Raw genomic sequence first — 21,667 nt, 5'->3', positions numbered from 1 at the left:
CTTCGCCGTGCTCCTCTCCTTTCCCCCATGCTCTCAATTTCATGTTTCATGGCCGTTTGTGCCCTATTCACGTGTGCCGAAGAACTCCACGCCGCCGGCCATGGCGACCGCTGCCCCATCCGCGTCCTCCGGCCGTCTTCTCGGCCTGGGCGAGTTCGCCGCACTCCCCTCTCTTCCCCGGTGCCTTCGGTTGGGCACACCGTGGCCGTAGGCCTTGTTTTCCCGCTCGCCGGTGACCTTCTCGCCGCCGTTCATGGCTAACCCGCCGCGGCCATCACTGTTCCCCGCCGGCCTTTCTTCCCTCTTCCCCAGTTCGTTTCCAGCCGTCCGTTCTCTGATCAACGGTCGAGATTAGAAGATACCCCTTCGGGGGTAAATTTGCTAAAGAGTCCCTGGATTTTTCTAAGTCCTAACCCGCCGTCCTTAGCGTATTTCCCCGAATGCGCAAACCCGTTTAGAAAACGTAAAGTCATCGGCTTAAGTCAAAAGTACGCTTTCAGTATTTACAGAAATGACATTTGAACTGTTTCGCTTATAAAATTGTCGTTTTAGCTCCGAATTGATCCATTCAAATCGCGTTAGCTTCGTAATTTCATAGGCTACATGTTAGAACTACTGTTAATCAAGTTTGGAACTTTTTAATTTCATGATTAGAATTAATTAAATATAGGGCTATAGGAAAACCCGTTTTAATCACAACTTTCGCATTTTAGCTTTGTTTTTCGTGAACTTCGCGTTGACGTGATCGTAGAGAAACGTAGATTAGTTTTACAAACATTTTATCTTGTTTTCAATACTGTTGGTGTACTGTTCTAATGGTAGGAATGTTTGCTTTGCATGAATGCTTTTGGAATGTTGTATGTTGCCGTGTTGGTCGCGTTCAGACGGTGAGGAAAACGTTGGAGACCAAGAACTCTTCGACGACCAGCAGGACCAGCACGAGTTTGTGAACCAAGGCAAGTATAACATGGGCCTTCCTTGATGTCCTATTTCACTTTAATCAATTACTCATTTGCATGTGTCTAATTTTGATAACCGTAAGGACATCCTAGTGATTGTTATCCTGTTCCTTGTCTCCTATGGGTTAAATGCATATGGGTAGATTGCTAGTGCTCTAACTGAACATTGATATACTTATAGATGAATGATACTATGGAACAAAGTGAGTAACATGAATTATAACAACTGTTCCATAGGGCGAAAGTGCAAATGACCTTTGTTCATGTTGCTCCCGGCCCTCCATAAGGACTTATCTGTCGGCAAAAGCTGGGACTGACAGTGCAACCGGGAGAGTCATATGGCTCTGACTTTAGCTCAGTAATAGGACCTTTCCTAGCTGGTTAGAGGTTACCTTTTTGGCGCAAATGGGGCTTGCCACTTTGGGTATAGGGCTACCTCTGTTCCTATGAGTATAGCCACGATGGATTTGTGCCATAGGAAAGGGGGGGTCCCTACATCTGCCTGCCAAGGAAACCTAGCGGCCCTAACCTGTTAGGGAAACCTATGAAATGGCTTCATAGTGTACCCTGCCCGCTCACCTTGGTAGTGACATGGGAGTAATTAACCCGGGCATATGGGGATCACGACTCGCGGTGAATGTGCACCACCTCTGCAGAGGGTAACAAACTGTTATAACAGCCGTGCTCATGGTTACGAGCGGCCCGGAAAACTCACAGAATAACTGGTTAATTGTTGATGATCGTTTAAAGTTGTTCAATGATGATATATGGTACACCTGACCCCGATATTTGTTCTTATGGGAATTAAATGGGAGCTTAAGCATATCTTGATAATACTTGAGAATAAAAGTTTGACCAATTAAAAATGCTATCTGCAGTAAACCAGAGTCTATCCTTTTTGAGCTTCATAACCCCATGTTAGCTTGCTAAGTACGGAATGTACTTACACTTGTTTATTTTCTCTACTTGGATAAAAATCCCGGATGGGTAACAGATGACAACGGGTATGAGGATTTCCCGGAGGATTATTAGGCTTGTGGTCAACCAGTTGACCTTCCCTGTGATGACGGCCACGAGAGTTTATTATCTTTTTATTATTCCGCTGTGTTGTATAAGACTAAGTTTTATTATAACTCTGATGTATGTGACACCGTGATGATACTATTGTAATTTGTCAGCTTGTGTGTGATTGATTCCTGGGCACACACGAGTTTTGTGTATTCAATTTTATCCTTAAAATTGGGTGTGATAGGTTTGGCGTGTGAAGCCAATTAGCGCGTGAACCTCCAAGTGAGTGAATCGCCACAACAAAGACTAGCTTGCCGGCAAGCAAGTGAACCTCGGTAAAAAATCATTGTGTTCATCATTGATTCCGAGGTGATTGGTCTTCATTGTTATTCATCCTTGTGATTGATTGGTTCCTTCATCTATACGGTGGTATAACCTTCTTGATCACTCTCTTTACATTACTGCAAACTAGTTGTCAATCTCTTTAGTGTAGCTAGTTGTGAGAGCTTGCTTGCTTGGTTGGTGTGGCTCTTTAGTTAGCCTTTGAGAGCACACTAACATAGGGTAGTGTCATAGCTATTGTGTGAATAGATACTATCTAAACTAGAATTGTGGTAGGTGGCTTGCATTTTGAGTAGGCTAGCGCAACACTTGCTTCACCTTATAATTATCTAACCATTTTGTTAAGTGTTGTTGTAGAAAAATTTATTAGGCTATTTACCCCCCTCTAGCCATTAGGACCTTACAAGTGGTATCAGAGCTAAGGTCACCGTGATTTGAGGCTTAACAACCTTCGGTGTGAAAATGGCTCAAATCAACAACACCAAGAAGCCACCCCAATTTGATGGATCAAATTATCCATATTGGAAGTCAAAGATGACCACACATATCAAGTCAATCAATAGAAGAGTGTGGAAGGTGGTTGAAACCAAAATTGAGATTGAGGATCCAGAGAATCCCACCGTGGTCGAAGAAGTGCTTCTCCAAAACAATGACATTGCTCTAAGTGCTATTCATGATGCAATTGATGAGAGAACATTTGAGCAAATCAAGAATATTGAGATGGCTCATGAGGCTTGGAAGAAGTTGGAAGAATCATTTGAGGACACTTAAGCCATGAAGGGTGGAAAGGCTTATATTCTCAAGGAGAAGTTTGCAAGCTTCAAGATGAAGGAAGATGAGAGTGTGCCGGAGATGTTTCATAGGCTTCAAGTGCTTGTCAATGATCTCAAAGCACTTGGAGAAGAGGTGAAGGACAAGGACTTCTCTCATAAGTTCTTGAGATGCTTACCTTCAAGATTTGGCACATTGGTCACTATTCTAGTAAGGAGTGGTTTGGACATCATGACACTAAACCAAGTATTGGGAGACATCATGACCGATGATACATATAGAGATGAAGATTAGAAGGAAGAAAAGAAGGAGAAGAAAGATGAGAAGAAGGATGAGAAGAAGAAGAGTGTGGCATTCAAGGCCACATCATCCAAGGGCAAAGCTAAGCAAGAAACATCTAGTGAAGAAGATGATTCATGGGATGATGATAATAATGAGAAGATGGCTCTCTTTGTCAAGAGATTTGGCAAGTTCATGGTGAAGAAGGGCTACCGTGCTAGAAGAAAGAAGTCTTCATCCAAGAACAAAGAAGAGTCAAGAAGGTGCTTCAAGTGTGGAAGCAAAGATCATCCTGTTGCTCAATGTCCATACAATAGCGATAATGATGATGACAACAAGAAGAACAAGAAGAAGGACAAGAAAGAAAAGAAAGAGAAGGACAAGATGACCTTCAAAAAGAAGAAGGGTGGTTCATATGTGGTCACTTGGGATAGTGATGCTTCCTCAAGTGATGATGATGACGGTAGTGGTGATAACAAGACCACCAAGAAGAAGGTTCTTGCAAGCATTGCTATCAATGAGAAGCCTTCTCTCTTTGACTCTTCATCATACTTCATGGCTAAGGCCACTAAGGTACAAACTTGTGATGATGAAAGTGATGAAGAACATGATGATGATAATAAAAATGAACATGAAAATGAAAATGATAGTGATAATGTAGGATCTACAGGAAGATAAAGAAGGCCTAGAGGGGGGGTGAATAGGCCTGTAAAAATTCAACTCAAAACTCTGTTAGAACAGAGGGCGGCACTACCGCTCTGCGAAAAATAATCTAACACAGTTGAGATTTAACAGATATAAACCTGACCCCACTAGTTGCTTAATCCTACAATATAAAGCCAAGATCCAGTTCGAAGACTGGATACCACAGAAACTTCATACAACAATGAATCGAGCAACTAAACCCTAACAACAGCTAGCAATAAGATGAACTGCAAGTATAGTAAAGATGAAGCATGTGAGACACAAGATTTATCTCGTGGTTCAGCTCACCACTAAGGTTTGCCTAAGTCCACGTTGTTGAGGAAGCCACAAAAGGCTTGAGCTTACCACAAAGGCTTGCCTTACCCTCGTTCTCAAATCAAGAGAGTGAACTCTTGAAGTGAGGGGTGATTTCTTAGCTTTTGAATAAGGTTACAAACCTCCCAAGGCTGCCACACAAGTTGGCAAGCACAAGGGCGATGCCTAGCCGGCTAGGAGCAAGCTCCAAGAGTAACAAACCCTAGAACCACCGGCCAAACATGAACCAAATGCTCTTAGACTTTGGGAATCAGTGGATCTTCTCTCCAATCGAGTTTTGCTGCCTTTTCTCTCAAGTTTTGATGGTTAGAATCAAGGATTAGCTTAAGGGATGGAGGAGCAACAATGGAGGAGAGAGGTGAGCTTTGGTTCTGTCTATTTTCGAGCTAAATGACTCAGTGGAGAAGATGACCGTTGTGGGCCGGGCCTAAAGTCTATAGATACCCCCTAAGCCCAATGGTCAATTAAGGGCGGCACTGCCACTCTTAACAGGGCAGTACTGTCACCCTAGCCAAAACAGATAATATGATATCAAATTTGGCTAGCTGTTTTGACTAAGTGGGAGGATATAGATCTATGAATTTGAGCATCTGATTCAATAGTTGACCAACTGTCCTAAAATCCCTCTTAATAGTACGGCTTTCCCTAAACTCAAATTCAAAACATAAAAGAATTTAAACCTCCTTTGAGCTAGGTCTGGCCACCTTTTGTAATTAGGACACCTGCAACCTGTACATCATCCTCATTCTTTGATTCCCTGCTTGTCATCTCGATAAATCTTATTAGTTCTCTAATTTGGTGATCATCAATACCAAAACCCACAATAGGGCTTAATTGCACTTACAATCTCCCCCTTTTTGGTAATTGATGACAACCCAATTAGAGCTTACAAATGATATAAAATCTAAACTGAGATTTTTGAACCATTGGTGTAGGAGCCTCCCCCTAAATATGTGAATAAAGATTTGAATTCTCAAATTGGCATGAAAGACCATGATTCATATTTTAGGTGTGATGGGAACCTCCCCCTACATCCATGCCTACTATGGGGTGCTAAACTAAGTGTCACAGGAATAAACTTGATGCATATGATAGGTTTTATCAGTTCAAGCACACAAGATTCTGGCTGATACAGCAGAGGGCGGCATTGCCGGCCCCATAGGGCGGCACTACCGTCCTGACTATGTCAGTCAGGTAGCAATTAGATTTCTATAGCAGATCATATAGATATAAAACAATTTAAACACAGAATATGACAAGCTAAAACTATAACTATGAATACATGTCCATATCCGAAGCAAATAAAGTCACAAGGTAGCATAATTTCATAAAATAGAGTTTTGAGCGACTCTCAAACTCACAACCTAACAACTACTCTCATCGGATCTGAACATCAAGCGCAGTAGCAAAGAACATATGGCGTCGAAAAACTATTGACCCCTCTAATTTTCTCCCCCTTTGGCATCAAGTACCAAAAAAAAGAAGAGAGATCACACATCACTGTCGGAGTCGACGCGGGCACGTCCGGCGACATGGGTATGTGAAGTGAAGCATGCTGAACGTCATGGAGGTGCTACCCTAGCTAAAGTAGAAGGCCCTGGCTGATCCATCGAAGGATATGGTCTCCTGGAATATGTGTAAAACAAAGCTGCCTGAACCTATGGATCGGCCTCTGTAGGGTGGATCTCTACACCAAGGTCCTGCTGACTTGGGGGCTCCTCAAAATGTGTCCTTGTGGGTACCCGTAGTACTGACTGAAAGACTCATATGAGTGCCCATGCTGCTGATCATCTGATTGTTCATCATGGTGCTCATCTGCCTGATCCTGCTCCTCATCAGAAGAAGAAAGGCGAGGCAAGTTAGGAAACTGGGGTGGTGGCTGTACTGGTGGAAGTGGTGGCAGCCCTGCCATCTCCCTAGCATGCCTCACTGCTTCTCTGTTCTCCATTCTATCCTCATAAGCAGTCTATGAAGCATATACACAATGAGTAAAGATAGCCTTCATCCATGCACTCATCTTTCCCCACTTAGACTTCTTCTTTTGTTCCCTAGCCCTGGACGACTCAGGAATATCTCTATGTTCAGCTCTAGAAGAGTGAAAGCCTGCTGCCCCACTATCTCCAAGTCCTCCAGAACTAGTATGCTGAGTAGCTAAGCCAAGTCCCCTAAGCCACCATGTGTCTTTTTGATCTTATAAACAGTGTGCTCACAGTCCTTAGGGAACCACATGCCAGTCACTCTCTCAATCATAAACATGAGGTAAGGAGCATAGGGCAAAGATCTCCTCCTATCATCCATGGCATATGCTAGCTCAACCCAAATGAATCTTAGAACATTAAAATTTTCACTGCTGGGAAACCTAGACAACACATTAGTGATATAGCCATTCAAATCTGTTGCATTATCTTTAGGGTTGAGAGTGATCCTGAAGAGATTGTTCATGATGTAATAGAAGCTCTTGAGCTTTGTCCTTGACCAATCAGGAACTGCAAGATTTTGATCCTCCCACATAAAGCTTACTTCCATTGGCTCAAAACGACGCTCATTATGTATCCTCTCATATCCCTGTGGATGTGTCCAAAACCAAGAATACGACAGAAGGTGACAAAATCAATGCGATAATGTCACCCATCAGTCATCTAATGAAGCTCATCCACTTCCATGTTCCAATAGTAAGTAGCATGGAATTGGGCAAGAATCTCCCTGTTCCAATCATACCTAAAACTCATGATGTCTGTCATCTCAAAGCGGTCACAAGTCTTGATTGCTATAGCAAACTGATGATCATCCCTGCTCTCCAAGTCACCAAAGTCAATGTACTGCATCTTGCTAATCTTGCCCTTTGACTTGGATAGGATGGCTATGGCATAAAAATCAGATTGGAAAGCATTCCAAAATCTATAATCAATGCCATTTGATCTATCAGAGGAGTAGGGATCAGTCTCTCTGGCTTCACCAGTCTTCTTCCAACTCATGTAATAATCAATAACTCTATGATCATCGCTGTTTTGGGGAGGAATGAGGTCGAACCTATCAGTGTTATCTCTCATGTAGCTACTATCAAACTCTGAAATGTGTAGAGGAGAATCAGGCCACACATGAATGGTTCTTCCCATCCTCTGAATATTTTCCTCTTCAGCAAGGTCTTCATCAAGATTTCTGTCTCTAGGAATATAGCTCGCCTATCCCCTGCCTCTCTTGACCTTTTGCTTGGTTGTTAACACCTTCCTTTTACCTCGGTCTATCTATGCAATATAAATGAGACTTGATAAGAAACTGTATAAGATAATGAGTTAGACACAGCTGCAAGCAGGTTTTAACAAGAAAAAGAATTTTGAAGATGACACAGGAAGCAGTGCTGGATTTGGAATCAGCATGGTAGGGCGGCACTGCCGCCCCCTAAGGCCGGCACTGCTGCCCTTAGTTGCTTCACTGTTTCATCTTCAACTTTCTTGTTCTGGTTAAATCCTATTTCCAACAAGGGAAATTTTGCTATTGGACATGCCAAATGACGCGTCTTTGCTGGCGGACACTGCGTTTTTCATCTTTTGCCGTGAGACACTCTGGTTTTTGGAAATACTGCCAGTGGGCACCGCAACCCAGTTGCACCCGGTTTTGGAGAGAGAAAACTTCGTTTTGGACATCGGGTGCCCCTGAACCATACTTGGCGCCATCCCAACCTGGTCTGGTTCGACCCACTTAAAATGGCCGGCCCACACCCAACTCCGTCGTTAGGGTTCCAAGCTTTCCCCAATCCCGCCGCCGCCGCTCACTCCTAATCACGTCACCACCCACTCGTCTCCACTGCTCATCACGCCACCATCCACCCAGTGCCCGCCGTCGCTGACAGATCGAGCCTCGGCCGTCATCCGCCATGGGGGGTTGAGGATCTATAGTTCCCCCGCGCCCCGAAGATGAAGTCCCCTAGCTCGAAGAATGGGTAGTGCCCTAGGTCTCTACCTAGGGTTCCTCAATTCAAATGGCTAGTGAAAGGGTGAGTCATTTGAATCCCTACTATTTGTAGATGAATGCCTGCGGATGTGGTAGAATGCTTGCGGTTTTGAAATCATTTAGTTTGGTTGTTATCCTTTGTGTTGATTTAGGATGGATCCGACTTCCGCGTGTAGACTAGCGATTAGCGTACCTGCATATGTAGAGCAAAGAGCAGATGGGCTCGATGATTATCATGTAACTGCTAATTACATTCGTGTGGTAGATAAGGATAAATTCTCTTGGATGGGGTTTCTTAGGTGCCTTGGTGAGGAGATAGTCCATGGGGTCGACCAAGAACTGTAGGTCACCTTCTTTGACAAAACCAAGGATGAGACAATGCACATAGATTCTGATTCTGCTCTGTTACATGCATTTGATGTGTATTGGGACAATAGGAAGGTGCCACTGACTATACATGTTGTTGACACTGGTCCTCGTTTGCTAAAGTCTTCTTAGTCTATTATTATCACTCAGGAGAGTCAGGTTAATTGTCAGCCAATAGCTATGATCTTTAGTGATGAACTTGTACTGCCTAATCTAGTAGCTGATGACAATGGTGAAGCTGTTGATCTTAATGATGATGGTAATTGTGAGGCTGATGCTAATGGTGATGAGGGTCTTAATCTTGATAATGATGGTGAAGATGATGATGCTATTGTTGAAGAAGAAGAAGATATTGCTGAAGATGACTGGGGAGAGGCTGATGAAGTGGAGTATGTAGGAGTAGATGATGAGAATGAGAAGTACAAGGATGGGGTCAATGATGATGGTGATGCTGACCCTGCTTACTATCCTAACAGTGACCCAGAAGATGATGACCCATTAGTTGTGGACGATGGGAGGGACTGTGACGGTGTTGTTCATGTCACTGACATAGATAACCCTAAGATAGGTCTTGGTGTTACTTTTGAAGATGGTTTCTGCTTTAAGAGATGTATTAGACAATATGCTGTGCTTAATGAAGTTGAACTTGTAGTTCCATATAGTGCGTCATGGAGGTACCGAGCATATTGTAAGGCCCAGAGATGTCCGTGGAGGATTCATGCATCTCAGTTACCTGATGGCAAGACATGGCAGGTATGTGAGCTTTGTAATGCTTCATTTAGTTTAATTTAGTTATCAATTGTTGTGTGATAACCGTTGGTTGATGGCTGCAGATTAAGAAGCTACCACACAAGCATAATTATGCTAGCACAAGCAAATTCCAAAACAACTGTATGGCTAACAATCACTGGGTGAAGGACAGAGTTATAAACTAGCTTAGGGAAGATCCAACTATTGGAGCTAAAGATTTGAATCAGAAGTTGGAGGAGAATTTTTGTGTACAACTGAGCTACTACGTGGTTTGGGACGGCAAGCAAACGGCCTTAGATGAGATCATGGGTGGCTGGGAAGATAGCTTTGTACATGTGTTTTCTTGGAAAAGGGAGATTGAGAAGAGGAGTCCTGGCAGTGTTGTAGAGATTGAGTGGGAGATTGTAGATGAGAAGAGAAGATTCAGTAGGATGTTTGTAGCACTAAAGCCATGCATAGATGGCTTCCTGCAAGGTTGCAGACCTTATTTAGGAATTGATTCCACAATTTTGACAGCAAAGTGGAAGGGACAGTTAGCATCAGCTGTAGGGATAGATGGCCACAACTAGATGTTCCCAGTGGCCTATGGAGTATTTGGTAATGAGACCAAGGAGAATTAGGAATGGTTCATGAAGATGCTGCACAAGGCTATTGGTTCCCCAAATGGTCTTGTTATTTCAACTGATGCAGGTATGTTGCATTCATTGTGCTCTTGTTTTTCAATTGAGTGTTGTATGTTCCCCACCTGACATTGTTTCCATGCTTACTAACTGTAGGCAAAGGAATAGACAAGGCTGTTACCAAAGTTTTCAGTAATGGGGTGGAGCACAGAGAATGCATGAGGCATTTAGTCAAGAATTTCTAGAAGAGGTTTAGGGGAGAAGTGTTTGAGAGGAACTTATGGCCTGCATCAAGGTGCTATAGATAGACAACCTATGATAGGCACTGGAATGAGATGGACAAGGCATGCCCCAAGGCAACTAGGTGGCTGCAGGACAATCACAAGCAGCTATGGTCAAGGTGTAAGTTTAGCACAGCAAGCAAATGTGACTATGTCACAAACAACATAGCAGAGACTTTCAACAGTTGGATCAGGGAAGAGAAGTCATTACCTATTGTAGAGCTAATGGACAAGATAAGGCAGTTGATCATGGAGAGATTTTGCACCATGATGCAACTGCTGTCCAAGTTTTTTGCCTTCAAGATTCTACCAGCTGTCATGAAGGAGCTGCACAACAAAAGTAGAAATCTGAAGTACAACATTCATAAGAGTGGCCCAATGGTTGGTGAAGTTGGAGGAGTCAACAAGGACCTGGTCCCTTGGAGGTTCATTGTTGATCTAGATAAGAGAGAGTGCACCTATAGAGGTTGGCAGTTAACTGGTCTACCATGTGTTCATGCCCTAGCTTTCATTGGCACCAGAAGGGTAGACTTAGAGGACTATGTTGACCACTACTATTCTGTAGACATGTTCAAAGCAGCCTATGCAACTCCAGTGCCTCCAATGCCAAGCAAGGATGAATGGGAAAAGCTGAACCTTGGCTTCAACCTCCTTCCACCTAAATGCAACAGAGTAGCAGGAAGGCCAAGGAAGAGAAGGATAGTTGGAGTTGAAGAAGGTGGCTCCAGTAGCAAGGGCAGGAGAAGGTGTAAAAGGTGTGGTGGATTTGGACACCTGCAGAAAACCTACAATGAAACTGTTATAGACCCTGATGCACCACCACCTGCACCTCCAAAGAAGAAGAGAAGGACTTATAAGCCAAAGGTTGTTGAGATCATAGAAACAATAGAAGAGCCAGCCAAGAAGAAGAGAAAAGCCTCCACCAAGGGGAAACAAACTAGCAAGAAGAAGACAACTCCAACTGAGCCTACACCTCCTGAGCAATCAGTGCAGTAAGTGATCCATTTCTTGCCAGCACTGTTCTTAATCTAAAGCCAAGTGCAGTAAGTGTAAGTTGATAACATGGTCACATCTGCCATCTTACAGGGTTCCAAGATCCCCAGTCACTAGGAGGCAGGCCAAACAGCAAGCTAGAGGTAGCCTAGGGGCACAGACTAGGAGTCAGAGCCCAAGCGCCTGCACTAGGAGCAAGAGGGGAGGGGCCTGATGCCTGCACTGGGAACATCAAGACAGAAGCAACCTTTTGAGCCACCTATGCTTTTGGTGTGCTTTTGTGTGGTTCTATGAACTTGCTATTGTAATCTGTGTGCTTTTGAGCCTGGATATTGTTGGTGTGAACCTGGTATTGTAATCTGCTAATGTAGTGAACTTGGCTATTGTTGGTGTCAACTTGATATTGCCATCTGGTATGATGTTCCATAATTAATGATCTGGTATGCCTGTGTTTGTCATGCTAAAATTAAGTCAGCTATTAAGTTGAAGGTAGTGATACTGCAATTTTAACTTTACAACTAAAAAGGGAACAAATCAAGTTGAAGTTACTCCATTCAAACTGCATTTCATTCATATTTCACAAACATTACAAATCATACTTCATGCTTGCTTGTACAATACCATGCACAAAGCAAGAAAGCAAACAACACCTACAAACACACTGGCCCCAACCATCATCCTAACAACTAATTGCTCTCCAGCTATTCTAGCCACAACAGTGCTCTGAGCAACTACAACATTATTCAAGTTCAATAGAGAATTCTCTAGAGCCTTCAATGCAGCCATCACTACTGCACCATCCATGCCATCTCCAGCGCTCTCTGGTTTCCACATGAAGAAGTTGCAGGTACCGTTGCCCTATTTCACAACGAAAGCCAAATCAATAGGATGAACCCTACATCCGATTTCAAAACGCCCAAATGTAGCAAGAACAAAATCAAGAAAACTCACCCAGTCACGATTCCTGCAAGTGTAGAACGGCTTGTCTAGATTTTTTGTGGTTCTCAACGTCCGCTCCACGACCGTCGTCGTGTGGCAGAAAGGGCACAGCGCCTGCCCCTCTCTCGCTCCACGCGACCCAGTCGATGAAGAAGCACCAGATCCTATAGCCATCTTCTATAGGCCCGCTCTCCTATCGACGACGCCCGCCAACCTACGCCGCACTAGCACCCCCGCCCGACCGGCCGCCGCAGCCTATGCCACCGCCGCCTCTACGGTGAAGAGGGGGAACGAGGAGCAGTGGAGACGAGCAGTGGAGACGAGTCGAGTGCGGGCCAGCCGTTTTAAGTGGGTCGAACCAGACCAGGTTGGGACGACGCCAAGTATGGTTCAGGGGCACCCGATGTCCAAAACGAAGTTTTCTCTCTCCAAAACCGGGTGCAACTAGGTTGCGGTGCCCACTGGCAGTATTTCCAAAAACCAGAGTGTCTCACGGCAAAAGATGAAAAACGCAGTGTCCGCCAGCAAAGACGCGTCATTTGGCATGTCCAATAGCAAAATTTCCCTTCCAACAATGTCTATTCATCATTACAATTTTAGAATCATAGTCTAAGCAAAGAATACATGAAACCCTAGCCATGAATTTGAAAGATTGAGTATGAAAAACTTTAGAAACAATTTTTGATAAATGAATCCAATCCATTCTGAACTTCATCGAATTTATGAACTTGAGAATAACAGTTTGAATCTGCTAGGGGTGCCATTAATGGTCCCAAGGGCGGCATTGCCGCTCTCCCCAAAATCGTCCAACCGGTGAAATCCAAAATCAACTCGATTCAACCATCAAAAACATTTCTAAACCCTTCATACTCCCCCTAGAAACTGAAATCCATGACTAAAAGCTTCACATTGCATAGATCAAAAGGGGTTAGGGTTTCACCTTGCTTCCAAACCGTTGAAGTGGAGGGAGAAGAGAAGAAACGGCTTGGCCAGGAGCCTCCTGCAGTGACCAGCGAAGAAGAGTCTCGGCCGACTATAGGGGCGGCACTGCCGGGGTGGCAGTCCATGAAGAACGGCGATGGCGCATGCTTGAGAGAGAGGAAGAGAGAAGCACGGGCATAGGTGTCGGCTGGGGAAGAAGGAGAGAGTTGGGTTGGGGGCCGGAGAAGGAATAAGTAGAAGAAAATGGGCCCTACGACCCAGCCAAAATTGACTAAAACGGCCTAGTTTTCAGAGAGCGACACTGCCGGCCAAGATGGGCGGCACTGCCGGCCAAGATGGGCCGCCCTGCCAATTTTGTAGGGTTTACGCTGAAACTTTATGACCTTCTTCACCTCAGATATGGATATATATTCTCTAAATATCATGACCAGTAAGCAATCAACAATATTGACAATGGTCATGACACTTAGTTGGCCTTTTGAAATGGTTTTGAAACACAATATAATACCCTTTTGAATCATTTTCCTATGTCGCTAAGTAGTCAAACAGAGGTGTGCTGTATTTCAAACCATGTTACAAGAATCAAGTATATTTAGCTCACTACGTAAAGCACAAAATCTTGACTCATCGAGAGGCTTAGTGAAGATATCGGCTAGTTGTTTTTTGGTGCTCACATGACGAATTTCGATATCTCCTTTGGTTTCATGATCTCTCAAGAAATGATGTCGGATGTCTATATGTTTGGTTCTTGAGTGGCTTATGGGATTGTTTGCTAGCTTTATGGCACTTTTATTGTCACACAAGAGTAGGATTTTGGTGAATTGACATCCGAAATCATGAAGGGTTTGCCTCATCCAAAGTAATTGAGCACAACATGCACTAGCTGCAACATACTCGGCCTCGGTGATGGAAAGGGCTACACAATTTTGCTTCTTAGAACTCTAAGACACTAGGGACTGTCCAAGAAATTGACATGTCCCCAAAGTGTTTTTTCTATCTACCTTGCAACCGGCATAATCGGAATCCGAATAGCTAAGTAGATTGAACTTGGAGCCCTTGGGATACCACAAGCCAAGATTAGGAGTGTGTACTAAATATCTCAAGATTCTTTTAACAGCCACTAAATGGCACTCTTTTAGGTTAGCTTGAAATCTAGCACACATGCACACACTAAGCATTATGTCTGGCCTAGATGCACATAAGTAAAGTAAAGAGCCGATCATGGAATGATATACCTTGATGTCTATGGCTTTCCCTTCTTCATTTAGATCAAGATGTCCATTAGTTGGCATGGGAGTTTTGATAGGCTTGGCATTCACCATGTCGAACTTGTTAAGCATATCATGGATGTACTTGGTTTGGCTAATGAACGTCCCTTACTTCATTTGCTTGATTTGAAATCCAAGGAAGAACTTCAGCTCACCCATCATGGACATCTCAAATTTCTTAGTCATAATCCTACTAAACTCATCATAATACACATGATTTGTACTACCAAATATTATGTCATCAACATATATTTGACACACAAATATATCATTTCCAACTTTGTGAGTAAAGAGTGTAGAGTCAGCTTTGCCTATTTCAAAGTCTTATTTGAGCAAGAATTCCTTAAGGCATTCATACCATGCTCTTGGTGCTTGCTTAAACCCATAGAGCGCCTTTTGGAGTTTATAGACATGGTTGGGGAACTTGGGATCTTCAAACCCCGGTGGCTGCTCCACATACACCAACTCTTGTATTGGGCCATTGAGGAATGCACTCTTGACATCCATTTGGTACAACTTGAAGTCATGATGGGCGACAAAGGCTAGAAGCATTCGGATTGCTTCAAGTCTTGCCACCGGTGCATATGTTTCTTCAAAGTCCAAGCCATCTACTTGAGTGAAGCCTTGGGCCACCAATCTTGCCTTGTTCCTTGTCACCATGCCATTTTTATCTTGCTTGTTGCGGAAGACCCATTTAGTACCAATGACATTGGTATTGGGCCTTTCAACCAATTTCCACACTTGATTTCTTTCAAAGTTGTTGAGCTCTTCTTACATGGCCATGGCCCAATCCGGATCTCCAAGTGCTTGTTCTACCTTGAGAGGTTCCAAAGAGAAAACAAACGAGTAATATTGACAAAAAATTGCTAAATGTGAACGAGTTGTTACCCCCTTTCGAATGCTCCCAAGGATGTTGTCAACGGGGTGATCCCATTGTATAGTTTGACATAGCCTTGGATGCTCAACACCTCCTTGTTCTTCTTCTAGACCTTCAGCCTCTTCTTGTTCAAAGATAGGTTCTAGGTTGAGCCCTTGAGGTGGTGGAGTAGGAGTTGAAGAAGCTGCTGCTGAGGTGGATGGGGCGGCACTGCCACCCTACTGATGTTCAGTAGGTGAGTGCTGCCCTCGTCGATGGAGTATGTCAGTGGAAATTTGTGCAGCAACAGCCTAGGGATCCTCATCATCAGTGGCTTGATCTTCTTGTGGCCTGATGTCACCTATAGTCATTTGCTTGATTGCCTCACATGGTGGATCCTCCTTCCCTACAACACTTGAATCAACTTGCTCCACTTGAGAGCCATTAGATTCATCAAATGTCACACCTACCGTGACTTCAACTCTACCCATGGTTTTGTTGAAGACACGATAGGCATGCTCATTTGATCCATAACCAAGAAGAATGCCTTTATCAATTTTAGGTGCAAATTTAGAGGTTTTGGGTCTTTTGTTAAGTATAAAACACTTGCACCCAAACACTCTAAAGTATGACACATTTGGTTTGTTACCGGTTAGAAGCTCATATGAAGTCTTCTTGAGTTTCTTGTGTAAGTAGAGGCGGTTGATTGCATGGCAAGCGGTGTTGACGGCATCACTCCAAAAGAGATCCGACGTCTTGTATTCATCTAGAATTGTCCTTGCCATATCAAGAAGTGTACGGTTCTTCCTCTCTACTACATCATTTTGTTGAGGGGTGTAAGGAGTTGAAAACTCATGCTTGATGCCCTCATCATCGAGAAATTCTTCAATTAGAGTGTTCTTGAATTCAGTCCTATTGTCACTTCTTATCTTCTTGATAGGAAGACCGAACTCCCTTTGTGCCCTTCTCACAAATATCTTGACTTTCTCTTGCACCTGGGACTTATCATAAACAAAGAAGGCCCAAGTGAAATAGGAATAATCATCAACAATAACTAGACCATATTTGTTACCCCTAATGCTTATGTAGGCGACCGGTCCAAAGAGATCCATGTGAATCAACTCCAATGGTTGTGTGGTCATGATGCTCTTTGGTGGGTGAGGTACACCTACTTGCTTTCTGGCTTGGCAAGCACTACAAATCCTGTCTTTCTCAAATTGAACATTGGTTAGTCCAAGGATGTGGTTGTCTTTTAGGAGTTTGGCCAAGTTCCTCATCTCAACATGAGCTAGTCGGCGATGCCATAGCCAACCCATGCTAGATTTTGCCACTAAATAGGTCTCAAGCTTAGCTTTCCCTTTGCTGAAATCAACTAGGTAAAGCTTGTTCTTGAGGCGACCCGTAAAGATAATAGAGGAATCCTCCCTCTTAGAGACTTTCACACCCTTATCCATGAAGAGACAATTGTAACCCATCTCACATAATTGAGAGACGGACAACAGATTGTACTTCAAGGAATCAACATGTAAGACATTTGTAATTGAATGATCAAGTGTAATAGCTACTTTACCAAGTCTAATCACACCCCCTTTTGAATTATCACCAAATATAATATTCTCATCTGAATTTGTAGTTGGGGAATATGATGAGAACATACTCCTTTCTCCGGTCATATGATTTGTACAGCCACTGTCAAGCACCCAACTTGACCCACCGGAGGAGTATGCCTGCAACACAAGTTTAGTTCCTAGTCTTTGGTCCCCAAACATTCTTGGGGCCTTGCATGTTAGTCACAAGAACTTTAGGAACCCAAATGAAAGTGTTATGATAAACATTTTGACCATTTCCAACAAACTTGGAAAACACCTCCCCCTTGCTGTTGTGCTGCAAAACAAAGTTAGAATCTAAATATTGAGGAGGTGTTTTTACCTTTGGTTGATAAGCATATCTATTTGGAGTGACCTAGATAGATTTCTTTGGTTTCTGAACAACCTACTCTGGAAGTGACACCTTCTTCTTGGGCTTGACATGAGCAGAGGAGTAGGAGGTGGTCTTCCCTTTTCTGTGGGGGGTGGCACTGCCACCCTTCACAGCGGCACTGCCGCCCATAGGCTGTGGTGCTGCTCTGGGCTGGTCTTGTGCCACCTTCTGTGTAGACCTATCTGTACCTTCCTGCCCTTTGCTCACGAACTGAACACACTCATATCCATTTATTACTTTTCTCCCATTGGTTTTACCTCCATGAGTGTGCCCAAGCCCATCTTTGATGCGTGGATTCCTTCCATCTTTGTATTGTGGCCTCTTTGGTTTTTCACCTTTGCCACCAGCAGGTTTCTTACCTTCCATGCCCCTTTTTCCTAACATAGCATTGAGCCTAGCAATCTCCTTTTTCATGACCTCCAAGTTTGCAAGGTTAGTGGAATAAACATTTAAGTCAAGATTATAGCATTTTCCACATCCTTGGCTAGTGAAGGGAATAGAAGTGTCATTTGTGTTGGAGGGAAGTGGGGTGCTCTCGCATAGAAGGTTATATTGTTTCTCAAGTTTGTTGTGCTTTTCAACTAAGACACAATACTTGTCATTGAGTGCAATATTTGCCTTCTTTGTGAGAGCATGTTCTCTTTGTTCTTCGGCCAAGGCCATGTTCAAAGAGTCCACCTCACTTCTCTCTAACTCAAGAGCTTCCTTGTAGCCAATATACATCTTTTCGGTTTCCTCAAGATAATCACCTCTATCGGCTAGCTTGGCTTTGACGCTTTCTAGTTCCTCCATTAGATTCACGATGAAGAGCTTGGTTTTAGAATCTAACTTTTTAGTCAATTTAGCATATTTCTCAACATCACTAGTATCATCATCACTAGAATCACTAAGTTCACTACTAGAGATGTCACTAGGAGGTGGAGGAGATTTAGCTCTTTGTTTTACCTTCTCACCCTTTGCGATAAGACAAACATGAGTGGAGCGGTGGTCATCATCATCGGACATGTTGTTGAAGAGCCTTGATGTAGAGGATGGCTTTTGAATGGCCACGGTTGCAATCTTCACATCCTCTTCACTTGACTCTTTAGTTGAGTCCCACTCATGCCCAATGTGTGCCTCTCCCATTTGCTTGTATCTCTTTTTGTGCTCATGCTTGCCCTCATTGTTGTCCCTCTTGTATTTGTTTTCTTTCTTGTCATAGGGACACTTAGCAATGAAGTGCTCCATGCTGTCACAATTGTAGCAAGTCCTCTTTTTCTTGTTAGGAAACCTTCTTTGCACTATTTTATACCCATTCTTTTTCAAACCCTTGTGATAGCTCTTCATGAACAAAGCCATGTCATCAATCTTCATATAATCAGCCCCATCATCTTTATCTTCACTTGAGGCTGAACTTGGATCATCATTTTATGGAGTTGACTTGATTTCCTTGGGTTGACTTGTTGATGCTTGCTTGCTGCCCTTTGCCTTGTTGGAGGTGCCTTGATTGCTTGATTTATTTGCCTTGAGAGCTACTTCCTTGATTTTCATGCCTTCTAGCTTGGCTTGCAACTCACCAAGTCTTCTCCTCTCATTTGCCTCTTCTCTTTGCATGTCAAATGTCAACAATCTTCCAAGTACATCATTAGGTGTGAAGTGCTCAAACTTCTTCTTATCTCTAATCAATGTAACTACGGTCTCATTTCTTGGTGAGTAGGCTTCCAACATAACCTTCACCACTTTGTGATCATCAAGCTCATCACATCCATAGCCTCTAATTTTGCCTACCAAGGTCATCAATCTATCAAACATCTCTTGTGGCCCCTCTCCATCAACAATCACAAACCTATTTAGCTTGGCCATCAACAAATCAATCTTTGCTTTCCTCACTTTATCTACACCTTCATGTGCTAGATGCAAAGTGTCCCAAATCTGTTTTGCAACATTGACATTCATCACTCGGTTGTCCTCATTTCCATCCAAGGCACTAAGGAGAGTACTTGTGGCTTGGCCATTGAGATGGACATCAGCTAGCTCTTCATTTGTTGGCGCTTTGGGATCTTCTGGTGGCTGCAATCCATTCACCATAATCTCCCAAAGACTGGGGTAAAGACCTATAAGATAGGCACTCATCAAGTGCTTCCACTTGGCAAAGTTTGTCCCATCAAAATGAGGCAACTTTCCCACGGGTACATTGATAAAGGACCTTTTGTTATGGTTAGACAAATAAGAATAATTAAAGGATACAGTGGCATATTTGTTCTTGTTGTTGTTGCTGCCCTTGTCCTTGCCATCCTTCTTTTTGTCCTTGCTCTTCACCTCTTTGCCATCTTTTGAAGCATGGTATGACACATTATCATCTCTATCATCCGAGCTACTAGAGAACTCACTAGATGATGCATCATACTCATTCTTCTCTTGCTCTTGAGCCCTTGCTGCTCTTCTCTTATCTCTTGCCTCTCTTGTGATTCTTCTAGCTTCTTTTCTCTTTTTCTTGTCTTTGAGCCGCTGCCCTTCTTTCTTCTTTTCTCTAGCTTCTCTTGTTGCAATCTTTGCGGCTTTTCTTTCTTTTCTTGCCTTTCTTCTTTCAGCATCGGTGGTCTTGGGTTCTTTGATGGTGGCATCACTTGCTGTGGACATGGACAGCTCGCTCCTGCTGCTGACATCCTCAACGTGCACACCACTTGTGTCCGCAACGCAAATGTTCTTCGAACCTTCTCCTTCTTCCATACTTCATGCGGTGAAATGTATACGAAGCAACCTCGCTCTGATACCACTTGTAGGATCTATAGGAAGATAAAGAAGGCCTAGAGGAGGGGTGAATAGGCCTGTAAAAATATAACTCAAAACTTTGTTAGAACAGAGGGCGGCACTGCCGGCCTTACAGGGCGGCACTGCCGCTCTACGAAAAATAATCTAACACAGTTGAGATTTAACAGATATAAACCTGACTCCACTAGTTGCTTAATTCTGCAATATAAAGCCAAGATCCAGTTCAAAGACTAGATACCACAGAAACTTCACACAACAATGAATCAAGCAACTAAACCCTAACAACAGCTAGTAATAAGATGAAATGCAAGTATAGTAAAGATGAAGCACGCGATACACAAGATTTATCCGGTGGTTCAGCTCACCACTAAGGTTTGCCTAAGTCCATGTTGTTGAGGAAGCCACAAAAGGCTTGAGCTTGCCACAAAGGCTTGCCTTACCCTCGTTCTCAAATCAAGAGAGTGAACTCTTGAAGTGAGGGGTGATTTCTTAGCTTTTGAATGAGGTTACAAATCTCCCAAGGCTGCCATACAAGTTGGCAAGCACAAGGGCGATGCCTAGCCAGCTAGGAGCAAGCTCCAAGAGTAATAAACCCCAGAACCGCCAGCCAAACGTGAACCAAATGCTCTTAGACTTTAGGAATCAGTGGATCTTCTCTCCAATCGAGTTTTACTGCCTTTTCTCTCAAGTTTTGATGGTTGGAATCAAGGATTAGCTTGAGGGATGGAGGAGCAACAATGGAGGAGAGAGGTGAGCTTTGGTTCTATCTGTTTTCGAGCTAAATGACTCAGTGGAGAAGATGACCATTGTGGGCTAGGCCTAAAGGGTATAAATACCCCCCGAGCCCAACGGTCAGTTAAGGGCGGCACTGCCGCCCTAGCCAAAATAGGTAATATGATATCAAATTTGGCTGGCTATTTTGACTAGGTGGGAGGATGTAGATCTATGAATTTGAGCATCTGATTCAATAGTTGACCAACTGTCCTAAAATCCCTCTTAATAGTATGGCTTTCCCTAAACTCAAATTCAAAACATAAAAGAATTTAAACCTCCTTTGAGCTAGGTCTGGCCACCTTTTGTAATTAGGACACCTGCAACCTGTACATTATCCTCATTCTTTGATTCCCTGCTTGTCATCTCGATAAATCTTATTAGTCCTCTAATTTGGTGATCATCAATACCAAAACCCATAATAGGGATTGATTGCACTTATAGATAGTGATAATGATGAATCTACAAAAGATGAATTATTTGACATGCTAGAAGATGCTAGAGAACACTTTGACATCAAGAGAAGGGAATGCAAAAGCTTGCGTAAGGAACTGAAGGACCTTAAGCAAGCCTTTGATAAGCTCAATGCATCTCATGAGAGGCTAGAGGAAGCCAATGAGAAGCTTGGCAAAGCTCACAAAAAGCTTGAAAAGGCTCATTCCTCTTTGCTTGATGTGCAAATTAAAAAGAAGCATGTTGAAACTTGCAATGTGGGTTTAACTTATGATATAATTGATGAATCACTATCTATGCCTACCATTGTTCCTCCCACTAATCCTTCTTGTATCACTTCCACTTCTACCTCATCTAGTAGTGATGG

At 43.3% G+C, this 21,667-nt stretch overlaps 1 protein-coding gene and 1 pseudogene across 1 annotated transcript; one reads left to right on the top strand and one right to left on the bottom strand.

Moving 5' to 3' along the window:
• The first annotated feature begins 8,876 nt into the window (after window positions 1-8,876).
• On the top strand, window positions 8,877-11,343 carry LOC136460819 (uncharacterized; annotated as a pseudogene).
• Window positions 11,344-17,337: 5,994 nt separating this feature from the next.
• On the bottom strand, window positions 17,338-20,034 carry LOC136460818 (uncharacterized). The gene is made up of 2 exons (XM_066460380.1): window positions 19,552-20,034; window positions 17,338-17,535 (listed from the first exon to the last, which is right to left on the bottom strand). Exons 1-2 carry the CDS (start codon window positions 20,032-20,034, stop codon window positions 17,338-17,340), a joined length of 681 nt encoding a protein of 226 aa, XP_066316477.1.
• Between the last annotated feature and the right edge of the window lie 1,633 nt (window positions 20,035-21,667).

The sequence above is a fragment of the Miscanthus floridulus genome, chromosome 6 (genome assembly GCF_019320115.1).
Source record: "Miscanthus floridulus cultivar M001 chromosome 6, ASM1932011v1, whole genome shotgun sequence".
Classification (NCBI taxonomy): Eukaryota; Viridiplantae; Streptophyta; class Magnoliopsida; order Poales; family Poaceae; genus Miscanthus; species Miscanthus floridulus.
This window is presented reverse-complemented; position numbering and strand designations above follow the sequence as displayed.

Bases quoted from the DNA above. Each gene is read 5' to 3' on its own strand.
- LOC136460818 (XM_066460380.1), bottom strand. From the start codon at position 20,034: ATGGAAGAAGGAGAAGGTTCGAAGAACATTTGCGTTGCGGACACAAGT. The intron at 17,536-19,551 runs GTATCCTTTAAT...GAGTGTGTTCAG, and splicing joins ACAAGAACAAATATGCCACT to TTCGTGAGCAAAGGGCAGGA.